The following is a 22444-nucleotide window of genomic DNA, read 5'->3' on the forward strand; positions in this document are numbered from 1 at the left end:
TTGAGTTTCTCTTTTTTTTTTCTCAAAACGTGAAAAATGCAATAATAATAATAATAATAAATGTTTGAAATGTTCAGATGAACTGCTAATTTAAGTTTTTTTATAACAAAAAATTTCAGATGGAAAATAGCCTTTAGAGATTTTTTTGGAAAAATTATAAATTTATCCTTTGATTAATTCTCTGTCTAATAAATAATATATAATACTTTAATTCTTAGGTAGTCCATTATTTCAATGACTCGTTTTCTCAGAATAAATTGAGCATTAAATTAACAGAAAATGAAATAAAGCGGGAAGGTGAGAGGTAATGGAAATTGATATATCGATATACTTAATAACAAAATTAATTAAAAGAAATTTAATTAATTGCAGCCGCTGGGTTGATCGTAGTTAGGCTTGAGACACGGTGGAAATTAAATGCAGCCGCCGGGTTGGTCGTAGCCATCGGGTTTCATCCAATATTCAATTATAGATTTAGCCGCCGGGTTATTCGTAGCCGTCGGGTTTCGTAGCTCCAATATTCAATTATCGATCTTTGAATGAATTTTGATTTAATATATTATATATTTCATGATTCAATCTGATTTCTTAAAATTTAAGATTTAATATTTACAATATAATAATTATGAAATTGTAACTGTTATAACTGTGTATCAAATATGATTTTGTGACTATTATAACTATGTAACAGTTACAATTTCATAGTCGTTACAATTGAGTTGTCACGTAGTTGTAACAATTACAATTTTATAACTGCTACAACGTAAATATTAAATCATAAACTTTGATCGTGATTTTTGATTTAAATTGAATCATGAGACACATAATATATCAAATTAAAATTCATTCAGAGATCTATAATTGATTGCTAGTTGAAACGTGTAACAGTTAGGTTTCAAGCTCAAAACACATTGTTTAAATCCTTTTCAAAAGTTTTAAGTAATTTTAATAAAAAAGAAGTGTCTTTTGACTTTTGTCTAAATTTTTTTCTTTTATATTATAGCAACTACCGAAATAACTATGTGCTATAATTATATGACAATTATAGAATAATAATTGCTATAATTATATGATAGTTTAATATTTATGAAATTATAATTATTATAATTTATACAGTATGTTCAATAACTGTTAAAATGGATTGATAAATTTTAAATTATTTAAGTGGGAGATGAATAGGAGTGGATTATGTTTATAAGAATGTTAGTACAAGAGGATGTGTTTCAGTAAAAAAAAAATGGTCTTTTAACTTTTAATTACCCAATTATTATTGGTGATGGACGGAACATCAATTATTTATTCAATTTCTTTCTTGAAAATACTTGTATACCTCCTGAAAGAAACATCTCCTTATAATTTAATTCAAATATTATGTAAAAAAATTCAAATTAAATGATATTAATATGGTCAAATCAATTAATCGAAACAGACAATTAGTGCCGGCCCTGCATTAATTATTTAAACGGTGCTCCCGCGTGTTTTTTGGGCAAGCCTTTCTTCTCTCCCAGCTTCTCTCTATCAATCATGGCCGACGATGGCTGCTGCGTCTCTTCGCCTCCGTCTCCGAAGCATCAACTCCAACCAACCCGCCGCCGGATGCTTCCCCAACGCAGCGTCGCGGGCGTAGCCCAGGATGAGCTAGTGGATCCGAAAGAGCTAGCCGACGCCGACAGCTGCTTCTGCGAATTCAACGGGGTCGATCTGCACCACAAAATCTGCAGAACTCGTGAAGAAGATGTAAAGGTTGGGACTCGAGTTCCAACTGTCCTGCTTCACGGTTTCGGTGCGTCGGCCTTCTCGTGGGACCGAGTAATGCAGCCCCTGGCGCGGCGGGTGGTCATGGCCGACGTCCTCGCTTTCGACCGTCCTGCCTTCGGCCTCACTTCGAGGACCGCTGTAGCGAGTAGCGGTTTGAATCCCTACTCCATGGTCTTTTCCGTCCTTTCCACGCTCTTCTTCATAGATCGGTTAGCTGCGGAGAAGAAAGGCGCAAAGGCTCTACTGATAGGGTATGTAGCAGTTGCTATATATATATATATATAGTGAAGCCCGCAGCTCAAGGTCTGCTTAACTGTGAGTTTAATTCTCAGGCACTCTGCCGGTTGCTTCGTCGCGGTCGAGACGTACTTGGAAGCCCCCGAGAAGGTCGCTGCGCTGGTCCTCGTCTCGCCGGCGATATTTGCTCCGCTAGCCGGCGGGAGAATCGGCAAAGAAGGACTGCGAAATCGGAAGGAAAATGGAGCTCCCGAGAATCATATTATCAGGTTTTTGAAAGCCCTATCTGATCTAAGGACGCAGTTGGTGCGGGTAATCTTTACTGTTCTGAAAACCTTCAGAAATGTGGCTGGCTCTCTGTTTGCTCGAGCACTGACGGCATTCCTGCGATCGACACAGGCGTTAATGCTGGTATATATAATATATTGACGTATATATATGTATGTATGTATGTATTTTAAGCATGAATGTTTTGATTCCTGCAGGTAAGAATGATAGTGGACAAGTTTGGAATATCGGCTATTCGTATTTCTTGGTTCGATCCGAGCAAAATAACAGATTATGTGATACAAGGTTATACAAAGGTCTGCTTCTTAATTACTTTACTAAAGCAAATCTGAGACAAGAACAAATTAAATATGCATCGATCTCTGTGCATGCAGCCACTGAAGGCCAAAGGCTGGGAGAGGGCATTTCTGGAGTACACTTTGGCCTTGCTGACTGATTACTCTTCTTCCATTAAACCACCATTATCTGAACGACTCGCTCAGATTTCATGCCCTGGTAAAAGCTTTCACTTTATTTAATTTTATAATTTAGAGGAACATTTAATTTTGTCGTTGAAATTAATGCACATCGGCACAAGCAGTGTTGATCATTACCGGCGACAGCGACCGGGTTGTGCCAGCATGGAACGCTAAGCGTCTCTCATTAGCGATTCCTGGTTCGAGCTTGGAGGTGATCAAGGAGTGCGGGCACCTGCCTCACGAAGAAAAAGTGGAGGAGTTCCTCATGATCGTCGAAACGTTTCTTCGGAGAGCGACTGCAGTTTCTGATGCCCGATCCATCAACGCACCGGCCGCATGCCGCCGGTCAAACATAACTGCGTAGTCCGACGACTGCACGTTTTAATTAATTTGTTGCTATATATATATATATTACGATGTTACATGGCCAATAATATTAATTATATTTATTCTGGAATATGTAAAACTCTTCAAGAAGTTTGAACTTAATTGGATTTGAAATGGAAGTAATTTTCATCACTTACGAAACATCTTGATGAATTTGCAGATCTTAAATTATATCAAAACAAAACTCCAATATAACTAATAATTTTGTTAACCAAAAGTAGTACATAATTATATAATAAAAATATATAGAATTTTATCTTCTATTGGAAAATTATTTTCTTAACATTAATTATGCATTCTAAAATATGTATAAATTCATATAAAGGAAAATATAATAATAAGTGATCTAGTCTAAATCTATAACAAAAATAAATATAAAAGAGAGATGATGAACAGCTGATTGCAACGAAAAAGTCATCATCTATTTGTGTCATCTACGAATTCAAAAATTCTACAGAAGAAGAAAGAGAGCGAGGGGTTGATCTTCTGAAGAAATTAGGGTGATGATGTCATAATCTCTTCGCCGATGAGGAATAAAGAGATTTATCAGAATCCCTAATTCAATGGGGATCATGCCTATATATGTGACCTAATTTGTTAACAACCTATTAATGATAACAATTAATGGTATATATCTAATTAATTATGGAGGGTTTAAATTATTTGAACAAAGAGATATATCAGAATCCTTAATCCAATGGGAGTCATACCTATATATATGACCTAATATATTATCAACTCATTAATGATAATACTTAATGGTATATATCTAATTAATTATGGAGAGTTTGAACAAAAAGATTTGTCAGAATCCCTAATCCAATGGGAGTCATGCCTATATATATATAACATAATCTGTTATCAATAATCTGTTATCAGTGCATTAATAATAATAATTAATGGTATATATCTAATTAATTATGGAGGATTTGAATTATTTGGACAAAGAGATCTGTCAGAATATTCCCTAATCCAATGGGAGTCATGCCTATATATATGACCTAATCTGTTATCCATTAATGATAACAATTAATGGTATATATCTAATTAATTATGGAGGGTTTGAATTACTTGGATTAGCGGGTTCTACACATAAATCTCTACATCTAATAATTCAAACCTTCCATAATTAATTAGATCACTTAACGAGTTTGATTTTCTTAATGGTATATATCTGCATGTCACAAATAACATATAAGTCCATCAAATTAGATAAAATCTAATAATTTTTCACTTGGACTCCATGTGATTTGTATGACATACTATTAAATCTTAGTTGACGTCAACAACAATGTCAAACTTTATGAGTATAAAATACTCCTGAAATAATTTAGTTCATTAACTCCATTGATATAAGACTAAAAAGGTCATAGTTACTAGAATATAACTATAGCAAACCTAAAGTAATCACAATATCAATGTTATTAATGATATAGATCAAGATGTAGATATGTAACATAGAAATTATATGAAATATTATCTGTACATGTCAATTTTCAACTGATCTTCTTAATGACTCAAAAGAGTCCTAATCATATTTGCAATCACTTTATGTTAAACTGCAGTAGTAAATCATAATCTAACCTCATGAGTCCAAAATGAATCTCATATCATATTTATAGGCATCATATGCTAAACATCATTAGTAAATCATAATAACTTTATTTCAGAGTGTCAAAAAATAAATAAAATATTTATGAGTGTTTTGAACATAAGTACGTAGAATATATCAAAACAGAATGTTTGTGTTTATTAACAAATATAGAGCATCAAAGATAAATAGAATCATACTAAACGAGTACTTCCTCCAATGGAAGAACTCTCATATCTAAAACATGTGCATGAAACACCTTGAGCACCAAGTCCTTGGTGAGTGGATCTGTCAACATGGAATATGTGTTGATGTGCTCTATCATCACCTGACGATTCTGAACTTTCTTTAACCAATAGAAATTTAATGTCGATGTATTTTGACTTCGACGAACTACGCGTTGTCCTTTGCATATGCGACTTTATTATCACAGTTGATCTTTAATGACCTGTCGATGCCATCAACAATCTTTAATGATGTGATAAAATTTCACAGTCAAATTCTGTGATTGGATGCTTAATAGCAAGCTACCAACTTTGTCTCCATAGTAAAAGTGACTATTAGCATTTGTTTGACACTTTTTCATGATATAACCCTTTTAGAAAATATGAAGATGTATCCTAAAGATGTATCCTGGAGTGACTCCGATATGTGAACATATGTCCTTTTATTTTCTGCAAATATCGCATCACTCTTTTCACCGCTTCTAGTGCGTCACCGCATTATAGTGCGTCAATCCTGAGTTACTTAAGTATTCCATTTAACATGCCCAATATGTATATATGTAATGTCCGAACATATACAAACTTATACATACATGAGACTTCCTACAACTAACACATAAGGGAATTGTTGCATCTCTTTTATTTCAAGTTCAAGTTGTGGACAATGTTACAAATTAAATTTGTCACCTTTAGATACGAGCGTATCACCAGATGCATAGTTTTGTATGTCATACTGTATGGGCACTTTTTCAATATAGGCCTTTTAAAGTTCGAGAATAACTCTTAAACAATCATAATATGTATGTATGTCTGAGACAAAGGATGTTATACCAAGATCTTTCATTTCAAAATTACATGATAGAAATGACTTGGTTTCTTATAACAAACCTTTATTATTGTTTGTCAGCAATATATCATCCACATACAAAACAAATATAATAAACTTGCTTGTATTGAACTTGATATATATACATTGATCAACAGAATTCTCCTTAAAATTGAATGAAATAACCACCTGATCAATTTCAAGTATCATTGATGGGACGCCTGTTTCAAATCATAAATGAACTTCTTTAATCTACATACTATGTGTTTTGAGTCATCAGACTTAAAGTTCTCTAGTTGCACCATATCTAGACTTCTCAATGTCACCATAGAATGTAGTCTTTACGCCCATCTGATATAGCTTTAAATCAAAATGAACTACAAGTGTCATGATTATCTTAAGAGAGTCTTTCGTTGACACAGACAAGAAAGTTTCCTTGTAATCCATATACTCCTTTTGAATAATTCTCTTAGTAACAAGACGAGTCTTACACTTTCCGATATTGCTCTTTGAATCTTGTTTGATTTTAAATATTCATTTACAACCAACGGATTTCATACCTTCAGACAATTCGATAAGTTTTCAAACATCATTATCTATCTTAGACTTCAATTCATCCTTCATGGCTTCGATCTACCTCTCGGGATTAGGATCACTTTCAAACTCAATATCAAAATCATGCTTTTTGAGATAAACATAATCACAAAAAATTGTGGATCTCCGTTCCCATGTGGATCGTCTTAAAGACACTTGTTGTTAAGGTGGTTAAGGTACTTGCTCATCAATATGAGACAATATCTCAACCTCAGTGGGGGGGGGGGGGGGGGGGGGGGGGGGGGGGGGTTCCTCTAATTACATTGGAGATAATATAGGTATATCTTAGTTCACTACTCCCACAGGATATGTAATATCTATAATGTAGGGTATGGATATCAAACCACTACTCATTACACTTTGTAGTGATCATAGGAGAATCGTCAATGCTTTTCTTGAAAGATACGTTTTAACCTTCCACTGTCCTCAATAAACTTGACATTTTTCATCTTGAAAAAGAATTTAGTTAAGGGGTCATAAAATTTATATCCCTTAAGCTTATCAGGATATTTCACAAAATAGTATCGCACAGTTCTTAGGTCCAATTTCCTTTCATATATAGGTCTAGTCTTAGTTGGACAACCTCAGACCTGTAAATGTGTAATGCTAGACTTCCTACCTATCCAAATCTCGTAGTGAGTTTTAGTCACTACCTTATTAGATATTCTATTAAGCAAGCAAATTGTAGCATTGAGTGCCTCACCCCACAAAGACTTAGTAGAGAAATGAAAGTCATTATATTTCTCACCATATCTGTAAGATACCAGGAATTTCGTTAGTGATAGAGAATGGAACTTGTCTTGCAAAGACCAAATCAACGAAATTGATTTGGGTCAAATCAAAGATTGTTTGATTAGTGAACCAAACAATTCGATTTAAACCAAATTAAACCAACTTGGTTTTGTTCGTGATGGAAGAGGTTTTGATAAAATGGATGCGATGAGAAGATTCGTCTTGCAAAAATAAATTTAACAAAGCTGGTTTAGGTCAAATCGGAGTTCGTTTGGTTAGTGAATCAAGTGAACAAAAAATAAATCCAGTTTGCTACAATAAACCTAAGATTTTAAGCCGGTTCAACCGAGTTTTAATCCCGCCATGTGACCCAGTTAGCCCCAACCCTAATCCTGGTTTAAAAGGGGCACTGTTACTCCTCGTTAAAACTAAAATCGCAATTCCCCTGTTTGATTCCCTGCCACCGCGCGATCGCCCTTCCCCGCGATCCCCTCCTTTGCCCGACGTCGCCGCCCGCTGCATGGAGACGCTGCACGACACCACCGACCTTCGCAACCCTTCGTCGCCGTTCTTCTAGAAGCAGAGCCTAACATTAACAATTGTAGAAGTTGCTTTCCATGGTTGAAAGTTTAGACTAAAATTGATAAACCATTTCTGGATACACATGGGTAATAGAGACTAAAATTGGTAAATCCAAGATGCAACTGCTTTATGACAAAAGCATAGTACTTTGAGAACACAAAAACTAATGATTAATGTGTTGAGTCTATACCCAGTATATATCAGTACATCAAACTCAACTCAAACATGAAAAAAATGTTTAAGACAAATCTATCATGACAAAATGAAATGCCTGAGTTGACTTGAAATTTTATGAATAAATAGACAAAAAAATAACAGAATTTTTTTCATCAATAAAAGCAAAAGGAGAAATTTAAATAAAAAATCCCTAAAATGCAATGCAACAAAGTTTATGAGCCAAACCAAATAGATTGGAATTGAAAATTTTCTATTCCATCTCAGTAGCTAGATAAATATTGAACTTGTTGTCCTATTAACTAAAACAAGATCCTATTAAATCTCACTCTTGATCTCTCATACAGGATACAGCTCAAATGCATATTTTAAGCACATTTATATGAACTCATTTCATATCTTATTTAGTGATTATCAGTAAGCTCACTTACAAATCTAGTCAACTACATGAGTTGATTGACTAAGTACTTCTCAATTAAGCTACATCACTGAAGTTGACTTCTGATAATATGCATATTATCACCAAAGAAAGCCATAGCAAACTATATTAAAAAATCTCAGGAAAACTTAGTTTCCTAATATATATAATGTTAAAGCAGTTGCATCTTGGATTTCTTATACCTTGAAATGGGAGAAAGTAGCAAGGCGAGCACAGGGAAATGGGTGGGTGATGCGAGAGGCGACGGCGGGTTGGGGGAGTAGCGACGGCGAGCCCAGAGCGAGACTAACTCGGACGGAATTAGGGTTTCGAGCAGAGGCGAGCCACGATGGAAATGAGAGCGTGGCGGCGGGCAGAGGGAGAAGAGAGCGCGGCGAGCAGAGGGAGAAGAGAGGCGAGCAAAGGGAGAGAGCGCAGCGAGCAGAAACAGAATTAGGATTCGGGTTTTTTTTCTACTTTGCTTGCCACGAGCGCGCGGAAGGAATTCCCAGCCACGTCGGCATCTCCACGTCGACGTCGCTCACGAGTCGCGCAGGGGGAGCGCTCAGGCTAACATATATATATATATAACTCAATCTTCCGTAATTAATTAAATCAATTAATAGATTTAAGTTTTTTTAAAGACATTTGTATGTCACACATAATATATAAACTCATCAAATAGATAAAATTCAACATCTTCAACTCAAATGATATCAATGATAACATATAAGTCCACCAAATTTATAAAATCCAATATTTTCTTCAATAAAAAGGTATTATTCATCATCCTAATAATCTTACCCGATAAATCTCACGATCATAAAATAAATTAAAAAGTTATAATTGACAAAGAAGATATTATTTCAACTTCATCAAAATTTAATTCTTATCCATTTTAATAAATCTATCTTATAATAATTAATATTTAATTTTTATCTATTTTAATAAATTTATTTTATAATAATTAATTTAATGATGTCCCGAAGACCACCTGCATGATCTTTCTATCATTATCTATTTATCCAATTGCACGACTCAGTCAACTGTGACTACTTCAAGCTGCGTGAGTAACGTCAGGACTGATCGTGCTGTCTACGCTCAGATTGTTTTTCTAAAAAACGCGTCTTTAAATTTCTAAAATTGACAGAAATTAGTAGATCATGTAATATTTCCATTCGCTTCCCTTCCCCTTCACTTTAGATTACAACTTGTTTTAGATTAGAACAATTATCGCATATCTCTCTTCCAGATCTCAGCCCTGATGGGTCCAGAGATCACAGTAGCAGGATGGCTAGCAGCTCCTCTCATCAGTCGCTTGACGAAATTGGCCATCGATCACTACCTGCGAACCAGCGTGAAGCAGAAGTTAAAGAAACTGCAGATCGATCTCAACAAAGTCAGAACCATCGCTGAGCTCGAGAACATGCAGTTCGAGAGCCAAAGCTTGAGGGACTGGCTGTGGCGCTTCAAGGAAGCGGTTTACGTTGCCGAGGACGTGATCGACAGCTTGGAGCTCCAACTTTCTTGGAACAAGGACCAGGCCAGTTCTCCCGCTTCGTCTTGTCTGATGCCGAAGGTTGTTAGAAAGGTCATCCAGAAAGCTTTGCTCTTCACCGATGCAACCGACGAGCCTGATAACTTCATGAGAGCGATCCTCTTCCCCGCGCGACGAAAGATCGATCGAGGCGACATCAAACAGCTGGGCGAGGTCGTCAAGACTCTCGGCGACCTCATCCATGAAATCGGCGATATTCTTAAAGTGGTGGAGCGACATGAAGCATCTGGCGGAGTGAAGCGAGGGTGGATCCCCCCCTTTTGGGCAGGGATGTCGCACCCTACCGGGGCCATACCGATCAGAGGACGAACTGCAGAAGAGGAGGCGATGTTGCAGGCCTTACTCGAGACGACGATGGTTCACGGGGAATCCTTTCTGAACTGCAGCAAGTTCTCCGTTCTGTCTATCGTCGGCCCTGGGGGGATCGGGAAGACAGTCCTCGCACAGCTTGCCTTCCACAACAAAGTGGTCGAGAGACATTTCGATATCATGGCATGGGTCTGCGTGTCCACTCAGTTCGACCTCAAGAAGCTTACGATCAAAATTATAGAGTCTGCTTCCATGGAGAGACCCTACGATCTTCACAACATAATCAGCCTGGGAGAGTTGAGGAAGATTCTTACTGCGGGGATGAAGGGCAAGAGGTTTCTGATCGTCTTGGACGATGTGTGGGAGGAATCCACCACTGCATGGAGATACCTTCTGACGCCCCTGAATTGCGGAAAAGAAGGAAGCAAAATCGTCGTGACGACCCGGCTCGAAGGGATCGCGAGGATGCTGGAGACGAAGGTGACGATAAAACTGGATGGCTTAGAGGAAGAGGAGTACTTGGAGTTGCTCAAAGACAGTGCGTTCGGCGTGGAAAGGACCAACAAGCAGCCAGACAGGGAGCAGATGTGCTGCAAAATAGCACAGCAGCTGGGAGGCCTGCCGTTAGCAGCAGTGAGGATAAGTGGTTTTCTGAAGGATCGCTTTGAGAGGGGAAAGACTTCGTTGGTCGCGCGAGATGGCGATCTCTTGTCAGTCCTCGGACAAAGCTACCAGCAGCTGCCCGAGCACCTGAAACAATGCTACATTTCATGTGCTCTGTTTCCCAAGAACTATTGCTTCGAGAAAAACCAGTTGCTGAGGTTTTGGATGGCACTGGGTCTTACTCCTAGCAACGGAGCCTCCTACGCCCACAACTTCGTCGACGATCTCTCAAGCAGATCGTTTTTCGTGGACGCATGGAGAAAGAAGAACAAGTTTGTGATCCATGCCATGATGCATGAACTTGCAGATCATATCTGTGATGGTGAGTTTTTCCGGCTTGAGGATGGAATCGAAGAAATAGAAATCCCAATGAAGGCTCACCATCTGTATGTCACTGCAGACAACTTCGTCAGGTTTTCAAAGGTTTTACGAAAGCGAAAGTTTCTTCGCAGCCTTGTAATCGATGGTAGACTGTCCTCGCCCATCTCGCACTCTGAATTCATGGATTCTCTCGCAGAGGTTTTGAAAGATTCACGTCGTTTGCGGCTGTTGATGCTTTCTGAACTCCCAGGGGATTTGCCTGACGCAATTGTTCATCTGAGGCATCTTCGATATCTGGAGTTTCCTGACAGCGGCGTCGATAAGCTACCAAAATCTTTTTGCAGATTCTATCATCGATGGAGGCTGAATCTGAAGACGGGCTCTAAGCATTTGTTGTTGCGCAATCACATGGACCAAGTCATCAATCTCTGTGCCCTGGACCCAAATCTCGAAGCTATCGACCATAATGATGATATTTAGAACATCTAGAATAATAATGTCAGTGTTCGAAATATCAGATACTATTATAAGTTATAACCTGTGTTCTAAGTCAGACACTAGGTTTGAATGCCAACATCATGCTTTCTATAACCTTGATATCAATTGTTTCCGTATCTGAACTTTGTATGTGGTGTTCTTTGCTGTGATCTTAAAAAATAGCTAAGCTAAACTTGCTTTAAGAATTCAATAGTTAAAAAAAAAAACTTCCCTTGTACTTTTACAGTAACTAAGGTCGAGTGTCAGATCATTGCAGGATAAATCATGCAGTTCGACATTCTTATTGTTCACAAAGTTGATACAAACCTGGGAAAGAGTTCATCAAAAGGATGCCCATGGTGCCAACGACAACATCATCAACCTACTGCAAACCGATCTTGTAGCACTAAATTCCAAACTGAAATCTCACGTTAATTAACCAAATATGCCTTTTCATAAAAAATAAATAAATGTACCAATGCTAATGTAATGCACAAAAGCAAGGAGAGCCACAGCAGCATAGAACAAACACCATATTTGTGCTCTTAAAGAGAAGCCATCACCATCCATAGAGATGTACTACATAATGTTGCTGCAGATTAGTATATATTACCGACACCACCGAAAGCAAATGATTGGCAGACGTAATACTAATATCGTTTTTCAGAAAATAATTCATCTCGATTATACAATACAATTATGACAGATATACAGTAATGAGTTATCAAACAGATTACGTTAAATGTATTGCTCTTACAATCTTCTTGCTTTTGACCAGCGCAAATGTCATGCATGTTACTAAGACATGTAATAAAACAATGGGGAGGAATGATTTGTAAGCAACTCTAGTTTACAGATGCCTTTATGCAAGTCCTACCGATACTCCTGGAAATTTACATGGCCCGTAGCTTGAGCATGCTCAATAGCTTCCTGGATATTCAAAACAACTCATTAGAAAAATAATGGTAATTTCTGAAATAAAGTGGCTTTTTCGTTGATATAGTAACCTTTTGGCCAACCAAACCAGCTTGGCATACTCCACAGCGTAAGGTAAAGTGGGCAGTGTCTGTGTAACTCCTCTTCCTGGAAGATAAATATTTGCTTATAGAAATCAGATGCTAGGAAGTAATGACATATATCACAGAAAAATCTAGAAGAATCATGAAGTTATGATCAAACTTGGTTAATTGTAAAGTCCCAAAGTCAATCAAATGTTTGCTGAGTTAAGCGATGGACAATCCACAGGTAGCTATTTAGGAATTCATTGTTGCTATCAGTCTATCTAAAAAATTAGATCAACCCATTTCTCATTTCATATTGAATGTGCTCTACAAAAAGACAAACCCATCTACTTGGAGTCGACACAAACTGGCCAAAACCCTCGGGATATTATCATTTAAACTTGGTGGATGAAAAGTTCACACTGAAAGAAAACAATGGATAACTTCAGAACTAGATTAGAAATCTATCAAATTTACAGTGAAAAGTTTAAAGGTGTCAACTAGCCTAGTCCATCTGAGCCATAGAAGTTGTCAAGGCCTTGAGTTTAAATCTATTCCTTTTTCTTAAACAAAAAAAAGGACAATCTGATGCACGAAGCTCCCGCCAATGCGAGATCCCGAGGAAGGTCTATTATATGCAGTCTTACTCTGTTTTAAAAGAGATTGTTTCCAAAACTTGAACTTGTGACCTCTACGTCACACGGCAACAACTTTGCGGTTGCACCAAGGCTAACCTTAAACAAAATAAACTAAAACAAAACATTAGTATTCTAATCAATATAGCTGCCACCAATGCTAAAAAGGCAAGCTTTGAGGATGCTAACAAAATTGTGCATCCTGTGGCTTTCAGTACAGCTTGTTTAGGTTATGTAGTTTCAAATCCAATTTATCTAGGCTTGCCTGAATGATGCAAATTGAGTGTCAACCTCAAGTAGCTACAATTTACAACAGAAGCACCGTGATTTTGATATGCTCATCTAAGACCAATTTTGTTGCAGCTGAAGAGAAAGATGATCGCTTTACCAAAAAAAACTTACCTTTGGGCATCTTTAACCAGATTAAGTGCAAAGTTCTCCACAGGTCCAATGGAGCGGTCACTTCTAACATAAAAAACGGTTTGATCAAACTCTTCGGGTGCCCCATCATATGGAGACATCTGTAAGAAACATATATTGAATTACAACAAAACAAGTTAGGTTAGCTATGCTGGAATGTGGAAAGTGACAGTCTTTTTCTGAGACGACCACAAAATTGACATACAGCTAATGCATCATAATGTAGGCCATCATATATCAGCATCACCCTTTCACTGTAGTTCTTCTCCTGTTTCCCAGTCACAAAGCAAGGGGGAAAACATAAAATCCCTTGGCCAAAGGAAAGAAAAAAGTAGTAGATTAAAACCTTATGATGATACATTACCTGGCCATACACATCACACCGAGTGGTTTGGATATCATAAGCAGCAATTTCACGTCCATAGAACTCAGAGAGAATGGACAATTCTATAGCACCTGTAGTGAAAAGAGGAGCATCTTACAAAGGAACATTTTAAGTATTAAAATCTATAATAATAATAATACACTAGATGTATGTTGTTCATGCCGAACAAGGCATTGGGGAAGAAGGTCAAAAAAGAGCATCATAAAATTTACTTTAGAGCTATAATTTGTTTTTTTTTATTCTGGAAAGCTACTCCAAAAGTTATATGGTTAAAAAATACAGAAATATTCAGCCAAAGCCACTAGAGTTTCAAAATCGTCAAATATCCCATGCTCTCTGTTGTAGGATACCCTAGGAGTTGAATCAACTACAAGATTGAATCAATAGAGCATTCCTTGGTTTAGTCACTGTTTATATGATATTAAATGCTATCAAAGTTGCAGGATCTGAATGAAATATGAAAAAAGATAGTGGGAGAACATCAAAAGATGATAGATATTTGGCCATTTGTAGCTTGCAGTACTTTATTTTGATTGAGAAAATCACAAGCGCTCACCACCCCATTTATCAGGATCCTGAATCCATGAACAATACGCATCATTTGGCTTTCCCAAAAAGGCTTCAGTGTATTTTCCTGGATCACTTCCCACAACTGCAGCTATGACCTGCAGCGAAACAGAAAAAGAAGAAAGAGAGTGAAGGTTAGGCTCAAATTACAATGATGATGATGCAGATATCAATAAACTCTTAGAATGGACAGTCTAATAGTTTTATCATTTATATTTATAGCCCATAGATACCCATAAAAAAAAGTAGCTGATTCAGAATACCACACTAACCATTCTTTATAAACTGTTTCGATGAACACAATCAATATCAAAACAGTAAACATAGGAAGGAAAGGTTTAATATACTATCATCGCACCAACCTTTCCTTAAAATTTCCAATTATTACTGGATAGGTTTTCAAAAAGGGTGTTCACAAATGTTTATGCACCAAGCTTAATTCTATTTAAGCAGAGGATGTGTGACTAAATGAGAGGAGTTGTTGGAGCAATAGTGAGACAAATTTTCTAGCAAGTGAACACAAGTATCACTTTTATATAAGGAATTCTAAAAGTAAAGCAAAGAGCTCCTCCTCCTTTCCCAGATCCACACTCTTGATTAATGCCAACATGTATTGTGTGTTGACACCATGCCAGACCAGGACTGCCATCGGCTTTAAAACTTGTATTTCTTCCTTTCTATTCTACCTTCACCACATCTGACACTGTTACTAAACATGCAAAAGAAACATAACCAATCCAAAAGGTTGATGCAATATTAAATCTAATTAAGCAATAATATCATAATATCCCATCAGCAACATGACAGTAATTTCTTATCCACAGATTTGATTGCACATTTGATAGTGTATATCAATACAATCTCAAAGCTACAACAGCATAGAGGATATTAACCTTGTTTTGCCGATGATACATATTTTCTGGTGGAATTTTTATTTATAGACTAGCTGTTATATACCATACGCAATGCAGCTGCCAAAGATTTAAGATGATTGCAACAGACTGAAGGGAATAGGTGACTCTTCACTATCTTGAACTGGAACTACAAAGGAGCTGCCCATGTTATGCACAACTGCAGTGCCTACTTGATGGGTTAGCATCTCACCTTTATTCCAAGTCATGCACAACTAACACCATAGTTGTTTTATCTAACCCTGAACATGATTATAAAGTCATTTACAGTCTAAATTCAGCTTACTACACCACAAAATATGACTTCTGTTTATCTACAATTCAGCTTACCTCACCTGTATATTCATCTATAATTCTTCAATGCCTTCTGTTTGATCCTCTATTAAGAAATTAGGAAATCCAATATAGATTATAACTTGAATCAAATCAATCCTTTTTAAATTTTTATTCATAGAATCCCTTTGAAACTAGAGGATATGTTCCAATTGTTTTTGGTGTTGTGTACCTTAACTGTCATCTACTATATCTTCATGTTAAGACTTTTATTCTTCTATGTTATCATTTACTTTGAGATTCCACTATCTAGCCTTTCTACTTATAGTTTATATCATAAGATTAATCCTTTCTTTTTTTATTAAAAATCTATTTAATTTTTAATCTGTTGGTTTAGTTAATGACTTACTAGGCAATGGGTATTGGATTCATCTTTTGATCTGATTTCCAACTTACTTTAGAATCATAAGAAATAAGATTTAAAATCCTAATTCATATATAGGATACATATCGTCTTACATGTAAATCACAACATTTTTATGATAAGAATCACGAATAATCCAGTTCTAACTATGATGTTAATGCTTAACAAAAATCATGAAAGTCTTTATCCGTTAGTGTCGATTATCTCCTGATAAAAAAATGTCTCTTTTTGGAAGCAAATAATTTATCAGTTTGCATATGAGAAAGGTATGCTTATAGTCAGAGAGAGCATCTAACTATATAGCCTACGCCAGACAATTTGAAACCATTCTGATTACATGAAAAATGCATGATGGAAGGCGTGAACACTTGCAGAGAACCACAATAAAATCTTCTCAATTGCATTCAACATACTGAAAGCGAATAACATTCAAGGTTGGTCTTGACATGGACTCTTAGCTCCTTGTGGTAGGAAATCTAATATGGTAGGAAATCTAACAGGTAAAAAATAAAGTAATAAACGAGACAAAAGCAAAAAATGACTACAATTGAAGAAAAAGAAGAAAACCTGTCTCAAATATGGAGCTTTGTGTTTGTCATGTTCCATAACATACCTGTAAAATTATTTATTTCTTCACAGATCCAGAACAACAATGAATTTTTGTTCAAAGAGAAAAAAAAAAGAATTTAGATAGCAGAAACCCACCCCACAGCATTGAACAGACAGCTGTTATCCGAAGGGATTACTCTCCGAACAACAATCCCTTCCATTCTATCGAATTCTCACCTGCATCAATGTCAACCAACGAGATCTCAATCACGAGAATATCTCTTAGGATGAGCTAAACAGAAAGCAAATAAGGAATTTTGACAAGATAAATCAATTAAACAAAAAAGGGGGAAAATTGACAAACAAAAAAACTTCTGGAGCCAAGTCGATCCAAGAAGGGGGAAAGGGTACCGAAAGGCAAGATCAGCAACTCAGAGCTAGAAAGGAAATGGCAAATAAGTAAAAGAAACGAACGGGAACCTGTGGAAGAGAGGAAACACCACCTAATCCCTTTCTTTGGCCGGAATCAACCTGCGGAAGGAACCGCTGGAGGAAAGCAGCGAAGACGGAAAGGTGCGGCGGCGTGAAATCGATAGGCGAAAGCGGGATCAGATTCAGGGGGGTCTAATAGGAACCCGCGTCCTGACTCGATCTATTACCCTGCCACAAAATCAATATAAAATTTTTTAATAAATTTAATAATCTATTAAAAAATAAATTTAATAATTTTACCTAAATTTATAACAAATCTAATATAAAAATAATATTTTTAAAAAATATTTAAACAAATCTATTTAAAAATAATATCAAGGTCGGTTGGTTGCGACCAAGTGAGGGTTACATTTGACCAACTAGTCTCATGAATTTTGCTCTTAGATCATATAAGTTTTTCAAATAAATCCATAAGATAGTCACCTATCAATTTCACAATAATTTTTTAATTTTCTATTGATTGTTTAAACTTCTCAAATATAATTTATTCTAAATGAGATTTAAATTTTCATTATCTACAACTTCATAAAAATTTCTCATTAAATATCAAAATTAATCGAGAAGACAGATAGATTTTGATACATCATCATAAATTTTTAAAAAAACTCCTATAACGTACCCTAAATAAAATTTGAATCATGAATCCATTCCACCTCTTACCATTACACAGTAACCCAAATCAATAATGACATTTATAATGGAGTTTAAAATCGATTTAATTTGAGCAATGAGAAACCATACATAATAAAAATTGGATAAACTTGAGCATATTCTTAATTAACCGGCTGATTAATCTACAAAGCCAAAATACCAGAAAATTTACGCGAAATTTTTGAATGGCAGATTTTTCAGTCATCCCCTCACAAGTTTAGAGAGGTCGCACATTTACAAGCACTAAACAGCATCCAGCAGGCCAAGAATCAAATACACAGCATGAAGAAGTTTTTCATGAACTTGGAATGCTTATACCAGCTTTCCATAAAGCTTGCTGGCAACAGTTGAAAAATGGACAAAACAAGCAAATTGTAAATGCATAATGATCCAGTGATCTATGATGGTTTGTAATACTTGGTCGGCACGAACGGCATCTTTGTTACAACTCCATTGTTGGACTTCCCTCGAATAACTATCTTCACTTCGGTCCCAACCTTGTGGAAACCTGATTTCACATAGCCCATTGCTATGTTTTTCTTTAGGCAGGGACTGAAGCCTCCGCTGGTCACCTCTCCAATCTTTTCCCCAGAGCTGCTAGAGATTTCGCTGTGACTTCGAGGGGGAGGGCCTGTCGAGAAGAAGCCGACGCGTCTTATGGCTGGACCTTCTTGGAGTTGCTTTAAGATCACCTCTGAGCCCAGGAAACCACCTTCTGCTCTTCTTCTCTTGCCAATTGCCCATGAAAGGCCAGCTTCAACAGGCGTAATGTGCTGTTCCATGTCGTTGCCATACAGACAAAGGCCAGCTTCAAGACGGAGACTGTCTCGAGCACCTAAACCTGTCAACTTAACCTTACCTTCGGATTTCTCCAGAATTGCCTTTGTAAGATCTAAAGCATCCTCAGATGGAACTGATATTTCAAAACCATCCTCGCCTGTATAACTGACAATTAGAGGGAGATGAGAAACTCAAGCAATTGTCAGTTCAACAAGCTGAACAAGGTCTACCTCACAAGCTTCCAAGTACAGGAATAACATGGAAAATACAAATACATCCATTGAAATTACTGTGTCCAGGATTTTTCAAGCACAGTGTTATTATGATCCAAGAGCATTACGTATTACATTGATCTTTCTTTTTTTCCCTTCAAATTAAGTTTAAAATTATCCAACCGAATCTAATGTCAATACAACTGAGGCTCAACTAAATGTATCATCCATAAAGTAATGGATGAAAGGACAAAAATTTTAATGAATGATGAAAACATAACTTAGCATAACATAATGTATATCTTTCCTTAGTGGGAGCACCAACAAAGATAGAGGTAGATCACGTCAAAACTCAATCTAAATCATATTGCTATCTTGAATCTAATAAAGTTCGATTCAGTGCCACAGTACTGATAATTATTATTCTTCCATGTTTCCCATGAAGCTTATATTTGATATACACGTAACATGAACTTAGAACATCCGGGACGATGGACATCAACACAATTATGCTGCATCATCGGGCAAATTTTGAAAATAATAAACCACCCCAATTATCTAAATCAACAACAAAGGATTTAATGAGATAGAAAAAGTGGCTCAACAAAGAATGCAGCCCCAAGTTTACAGGTTTCTCATGCAAATAAATTGTCAATTGGCAGGTGGTTCAACAAAGGATACCCCCGACCTAATTGGTTTCCATGCAAACAAATTGTCAATCAGATCAAGAGGTTGACCTATAAAAGAACAATATTCTTTTCAAAAACTAATTTGCTTTCTACAAATAATATCCTAGATTTGAGTGAACTAAAGGTTTCTAAGAAGTGAAAATAATTAATTATAGTTAGGTTACAAATCTTCATATGCATTGCATTAGAGGACTTGTCTCAATGTCAATGTCCATAAATATTTGTAGTAAAAGGATCAAAATACAATTATTGGCTATCTTTAACCTCACTAGTTAGTTACCGTACTCAAAGGAGCTAAGGCACTCATAAGAAAAGACCAAAAGAAAGAATATAACTTTTAATCAATGTTGTCTTCCATGTTAGAGTATATAAAATTAACAAGAGATTAACTCAATTTTTTTTATGTTGATGGACACTGAAAGTGCCAACTAATCCAAGACATTAGAAATTGGAATAAAAATGCAGGTCTGAGCTTGTAGGAAATATTGTCCAAAACACAAAATTAACTAATAAAAACATACCCAGTTCTTGTGAGGAAACAAAGAGATCCGTTGATGTTGGTGGTGCGGAACTCGCCAAAATAAAATTTGCTTAGGTTCTCCTTCGTTAACAATTGGAGAACTGGTGCAGCCATGGGGCCCTGAGTTCATTAATTAGCAATGAAAAGCTTGTCAGAAACAATGAAATAGCTTAACCATTACCTTTTCTATAGTCCCAACTATTCTAAAAGAAAAGAAAGTCAAAGGAGAAACTTACAAATGAATTTTTTTTTATTTAATGGGAAAAAATTGGAGAGGAAGACGACTCAGGGAAAAAAATTATTTAATGGAAACTGGAGAGGAAGCTTACTCAGGAAAAGTTGTCATATTTTGTGATAAATTGAAGCTTGTGTAAAGGAACATGGTTCAACTTTTATGAAAATCAATTTAAACTACCCATCAAAAATCCACTTAACAGGGAAAGGAGGTTCCACCCATCAACTAATTAATTCTTAAGTTGTAGTTACTTGAAAGAGTTTATTTGGATGAAATAAGTTCATCTTACTAAAAAAAGGAGAAAAAAACATGAGAGTGAAATAGTGAATCTCAAATTAGTTTTAAAAGTAATCTGCACAAGAAGAAAATTTCTAGAAAAAGGAAAAGGTATTCAAGTTTGATTTCATGTGGTATCTAGTACTCCAAAACATTAGAAACATGTCACATTGCTTATTAAATCTAGCTGCAAATGTTCCAGTCTTGTATTACATAAAGTTCGTTAAGTTGAAACTAGTAAAAACCGACAACAGCAGCCAGCAATAGTAGAATGGAATCGAACATGTATTTCTCTATTTTGCAAACATCTCCTATCTTATTTTTTATTTATTCTGCTAGTAATGAGGCATTTTTTATATCACTTAGACCATCAAATTAATAGCTTTCTATACTGTTACTAGAAGCCGAAACCAGAACATCTTGCTTGCGCAGTCTTGTGATATAAAATACAATTCTCCATACTTTTATTATCTGGATACTCTTCAGCACACTAGTTACTTATCGTTCTTTGGTTGAAAATGCCTTCAAGAACAACAGAAAGCTTCCAATTTTAAAGACTAGTTAATTGTATAGGAACATGCTGAGATCAGGTATCATCCGAACTATTCCAAAAGCACATAAAATCGAAATCAAATATAGATCTCAAAGCATCCTTACCTATTCAACTCAAATACATTCAGAAACAAGGGGTAAAAAAACAAATCTAGACTTCTTTCTGTGAGATCATTCCTCATATAATGTTTCTAGAAATAAATGTTCATTAAACAAGTTTCTCCATGATATCCGATCTGCACCAATATTATACCCAACAAAAAAAGAAGATCTCAGATACCTGAAGGGCAAGCAGCGATCTCTCATCATGAATGTGCCAGTCCACAGACCCTCCCTTGGACTTGAATGCCTCCATGTGCGCGCCAATGTGCGCCAGATCTTTATCCCTACATCCGGCGTTCACCACCAGGTAGATGTGATCGTCCCCCACCTTGGCGACCACAGAATCATCGATGGCGCCGCCGCGCTCGTTGGTGAAGATCGTGAGCGTCCCGGTGCCGGGCTGCAGGCCAGCCACATCGGCGACGACGAGAGTCTCGAGGAAGGGAACGCAGTCGCGTCCGCGGAGGCTGAGGCCGCACATGTGGGACACGTCGAAGAGGCCGGCGGAGGCGCGGCAGTGGAGGGTGGAGTCCATGATCGAGTCCCTGTACTGGAGAGGCATGCTCCACCCGGCGAAAGGCACCATCTTGCCGCCGTGCTCGACGTGGAGGTCGTGGAGCGACGTCTTCTTGAGTTCCGCCGGCTCGAGGGAGGGAGCGGTGGCAAAGAGGCGGGGGTTGGAGGCGGCGGGATTGGATCGGGCGAGGCGGCGGGAGATGCATCGTCCGAGACGCCACAGACCGCGTCCGCCCATCTCGCACGGAGGAAGCAGAGAAGGAAGTTGGCGCAGAGTTGGTGAGAGTGAGAAATAGGGAGATCCAAGGAAAAGGAAAGCCACTTTTAAATTAATACCTTCTTTGTTACCCACCGCACTAGGCTCACCTACTTGCTTCGCAACTCGAGGTAGGTAGGGTCAGCCCCTTTTCTTTATTCACAGATATATTAAAAGAATATTAATTTTATTTTTATGTAAAAATAAATAAATAAATAAAATTCACTATCTTAATAGCTCCACTCGCCAACGCTCCGATCCATGATCATTTATGAGAAAGTAAATCGAAAAACTACAATTGATCACGATTTACGAAAAAACGTGTATATGTCTGACTTCGGTCAACCGAATCACGATCGGAGAATTCTACTGCGTCGTAATCAACTCGGACAATATTGATT

The 22444-nt window shown here is 36.9% G+C and overlaps 4 protein-coding genes across 5 annotated transcripts; 2 read left to right on the forward strand and 2 right to left on the reverse strand.

Moving 5' to 3' along the window:
- Nucleotides 1-1596: 1596 nt before the first annotated feature.
- LOC141837525 (uncharacterized) lies at nucleotides 1597-3105 on the forward strand. The gene is made up of 5 exons (XM_074724905.1): nucleotides 1597-2009; nucleotides 2091-2406; nucleotides 2481-2579; nucleotides 2658-2778; nucleotides 2864-3105. Exons 1-5 carry the CDS (start codon nucleotides 1597-1599, stop codon nucleotides 3103-3105), a joined length of 1191 nt encoding a protein of 396 aa, XP_074581006.1.
- A 6428-nt stretch (nucleotides 3106-9533) lies between these two features.
- On the forward strand, nucleotides 9534-11600 carry LOC141837527 (putative disease resistance RPP13-like protein 1). The gene has a single exon (XM_074724907.1). It carries the CDS (start codon nucleotides 9534-9536, stop codon nucleotides 11598-11600), a length of 2067 nt encoding a protein of 688 aa, XP_074581008.1.
- A 651-nt stretch (nucleotides 11601-12251) lies between these two features.
- On the reverse strand, nucleotides 12252-17370 carry LOC141840704 (OVARIAN TUMOR DOMAIN-containing deubiquitinating enzyme 2). Of its 2 annotated transcripts, none has more exons than XM_074728763.1 (9): nucleotides 17266-17370; nucleotides 16919-16999; nucleotides 16781-16826; nucleotides 14595-14703; nucleotides 14018-14109; nucleotides 13859-13921; nucleotides 13636-13754; nucleotides 12605-12680; nucleotides 12252-12527 (listed from the first exon to the last, which is right to left on the reverse strand). In XM_074728763.1, exons 2-9 carry the CDS (start codon nucleotides 16981-16983, stop codon nucleotides 12471-12473), a joined length of 627 nt encoding a protein of 208 aa, XP_074584864.1. In that variant the 5' UTR covers nucleotides 16984-16999; nucleotides 17266-17370; the 3' UTR covers nucleotides 12252-12470. The 2 variants fall into 2 exon arrangements, with proteins under 2 accessions (XP_074584864.1, XP_074584863.1); XM_074728762.1 differs by having other exon boundaries at nucleotides 12253-12527; nucleotides 17243-17370.
- Nucleotides 17371-18188: 818 nt separating this feature from the next.
- Nucleotides 18189-22060, reverse strand: LOC141839431 (aminomethyltransferase, mitochondrial-like). The gene is made up of 3 exons (XM_074727175.1): nucleotides 21450-22060; nucleotides 20108-20226; nucleotides 18189-18850 (listed from the first exon to the last, which is right to left on the reverse strand). Exons 1-3 carry the CDS (start codon nucleotides 22023-22025, stop codon nucleotides 18304-18306), a joined length of 1242 nt encoding a protein of 413 aa, XP_074583276.1. The 5' UTR covers nucleotides 22026-22060; the 3' UTR covers nucleotides 18189-18303.
- Nucleotides 22061-22444: the final 384 nt, after the last annotated feature.

Source organism: Curcuma longa, chromosome 11, assembly GCF_044706935.1.
Source record: "Curcuma longa cultivar G26 ecotype Majalengka, Jawa Barat chromosome 11, ITB_CL_G26_1.1, whole genome shotgun sequence".
NCBI lineage: Eukaryota > Viridiplantae > Streptophyta > Magnoliopsida > Zingiberales > Zingiberaceae > Curcuma > Curcuma longa.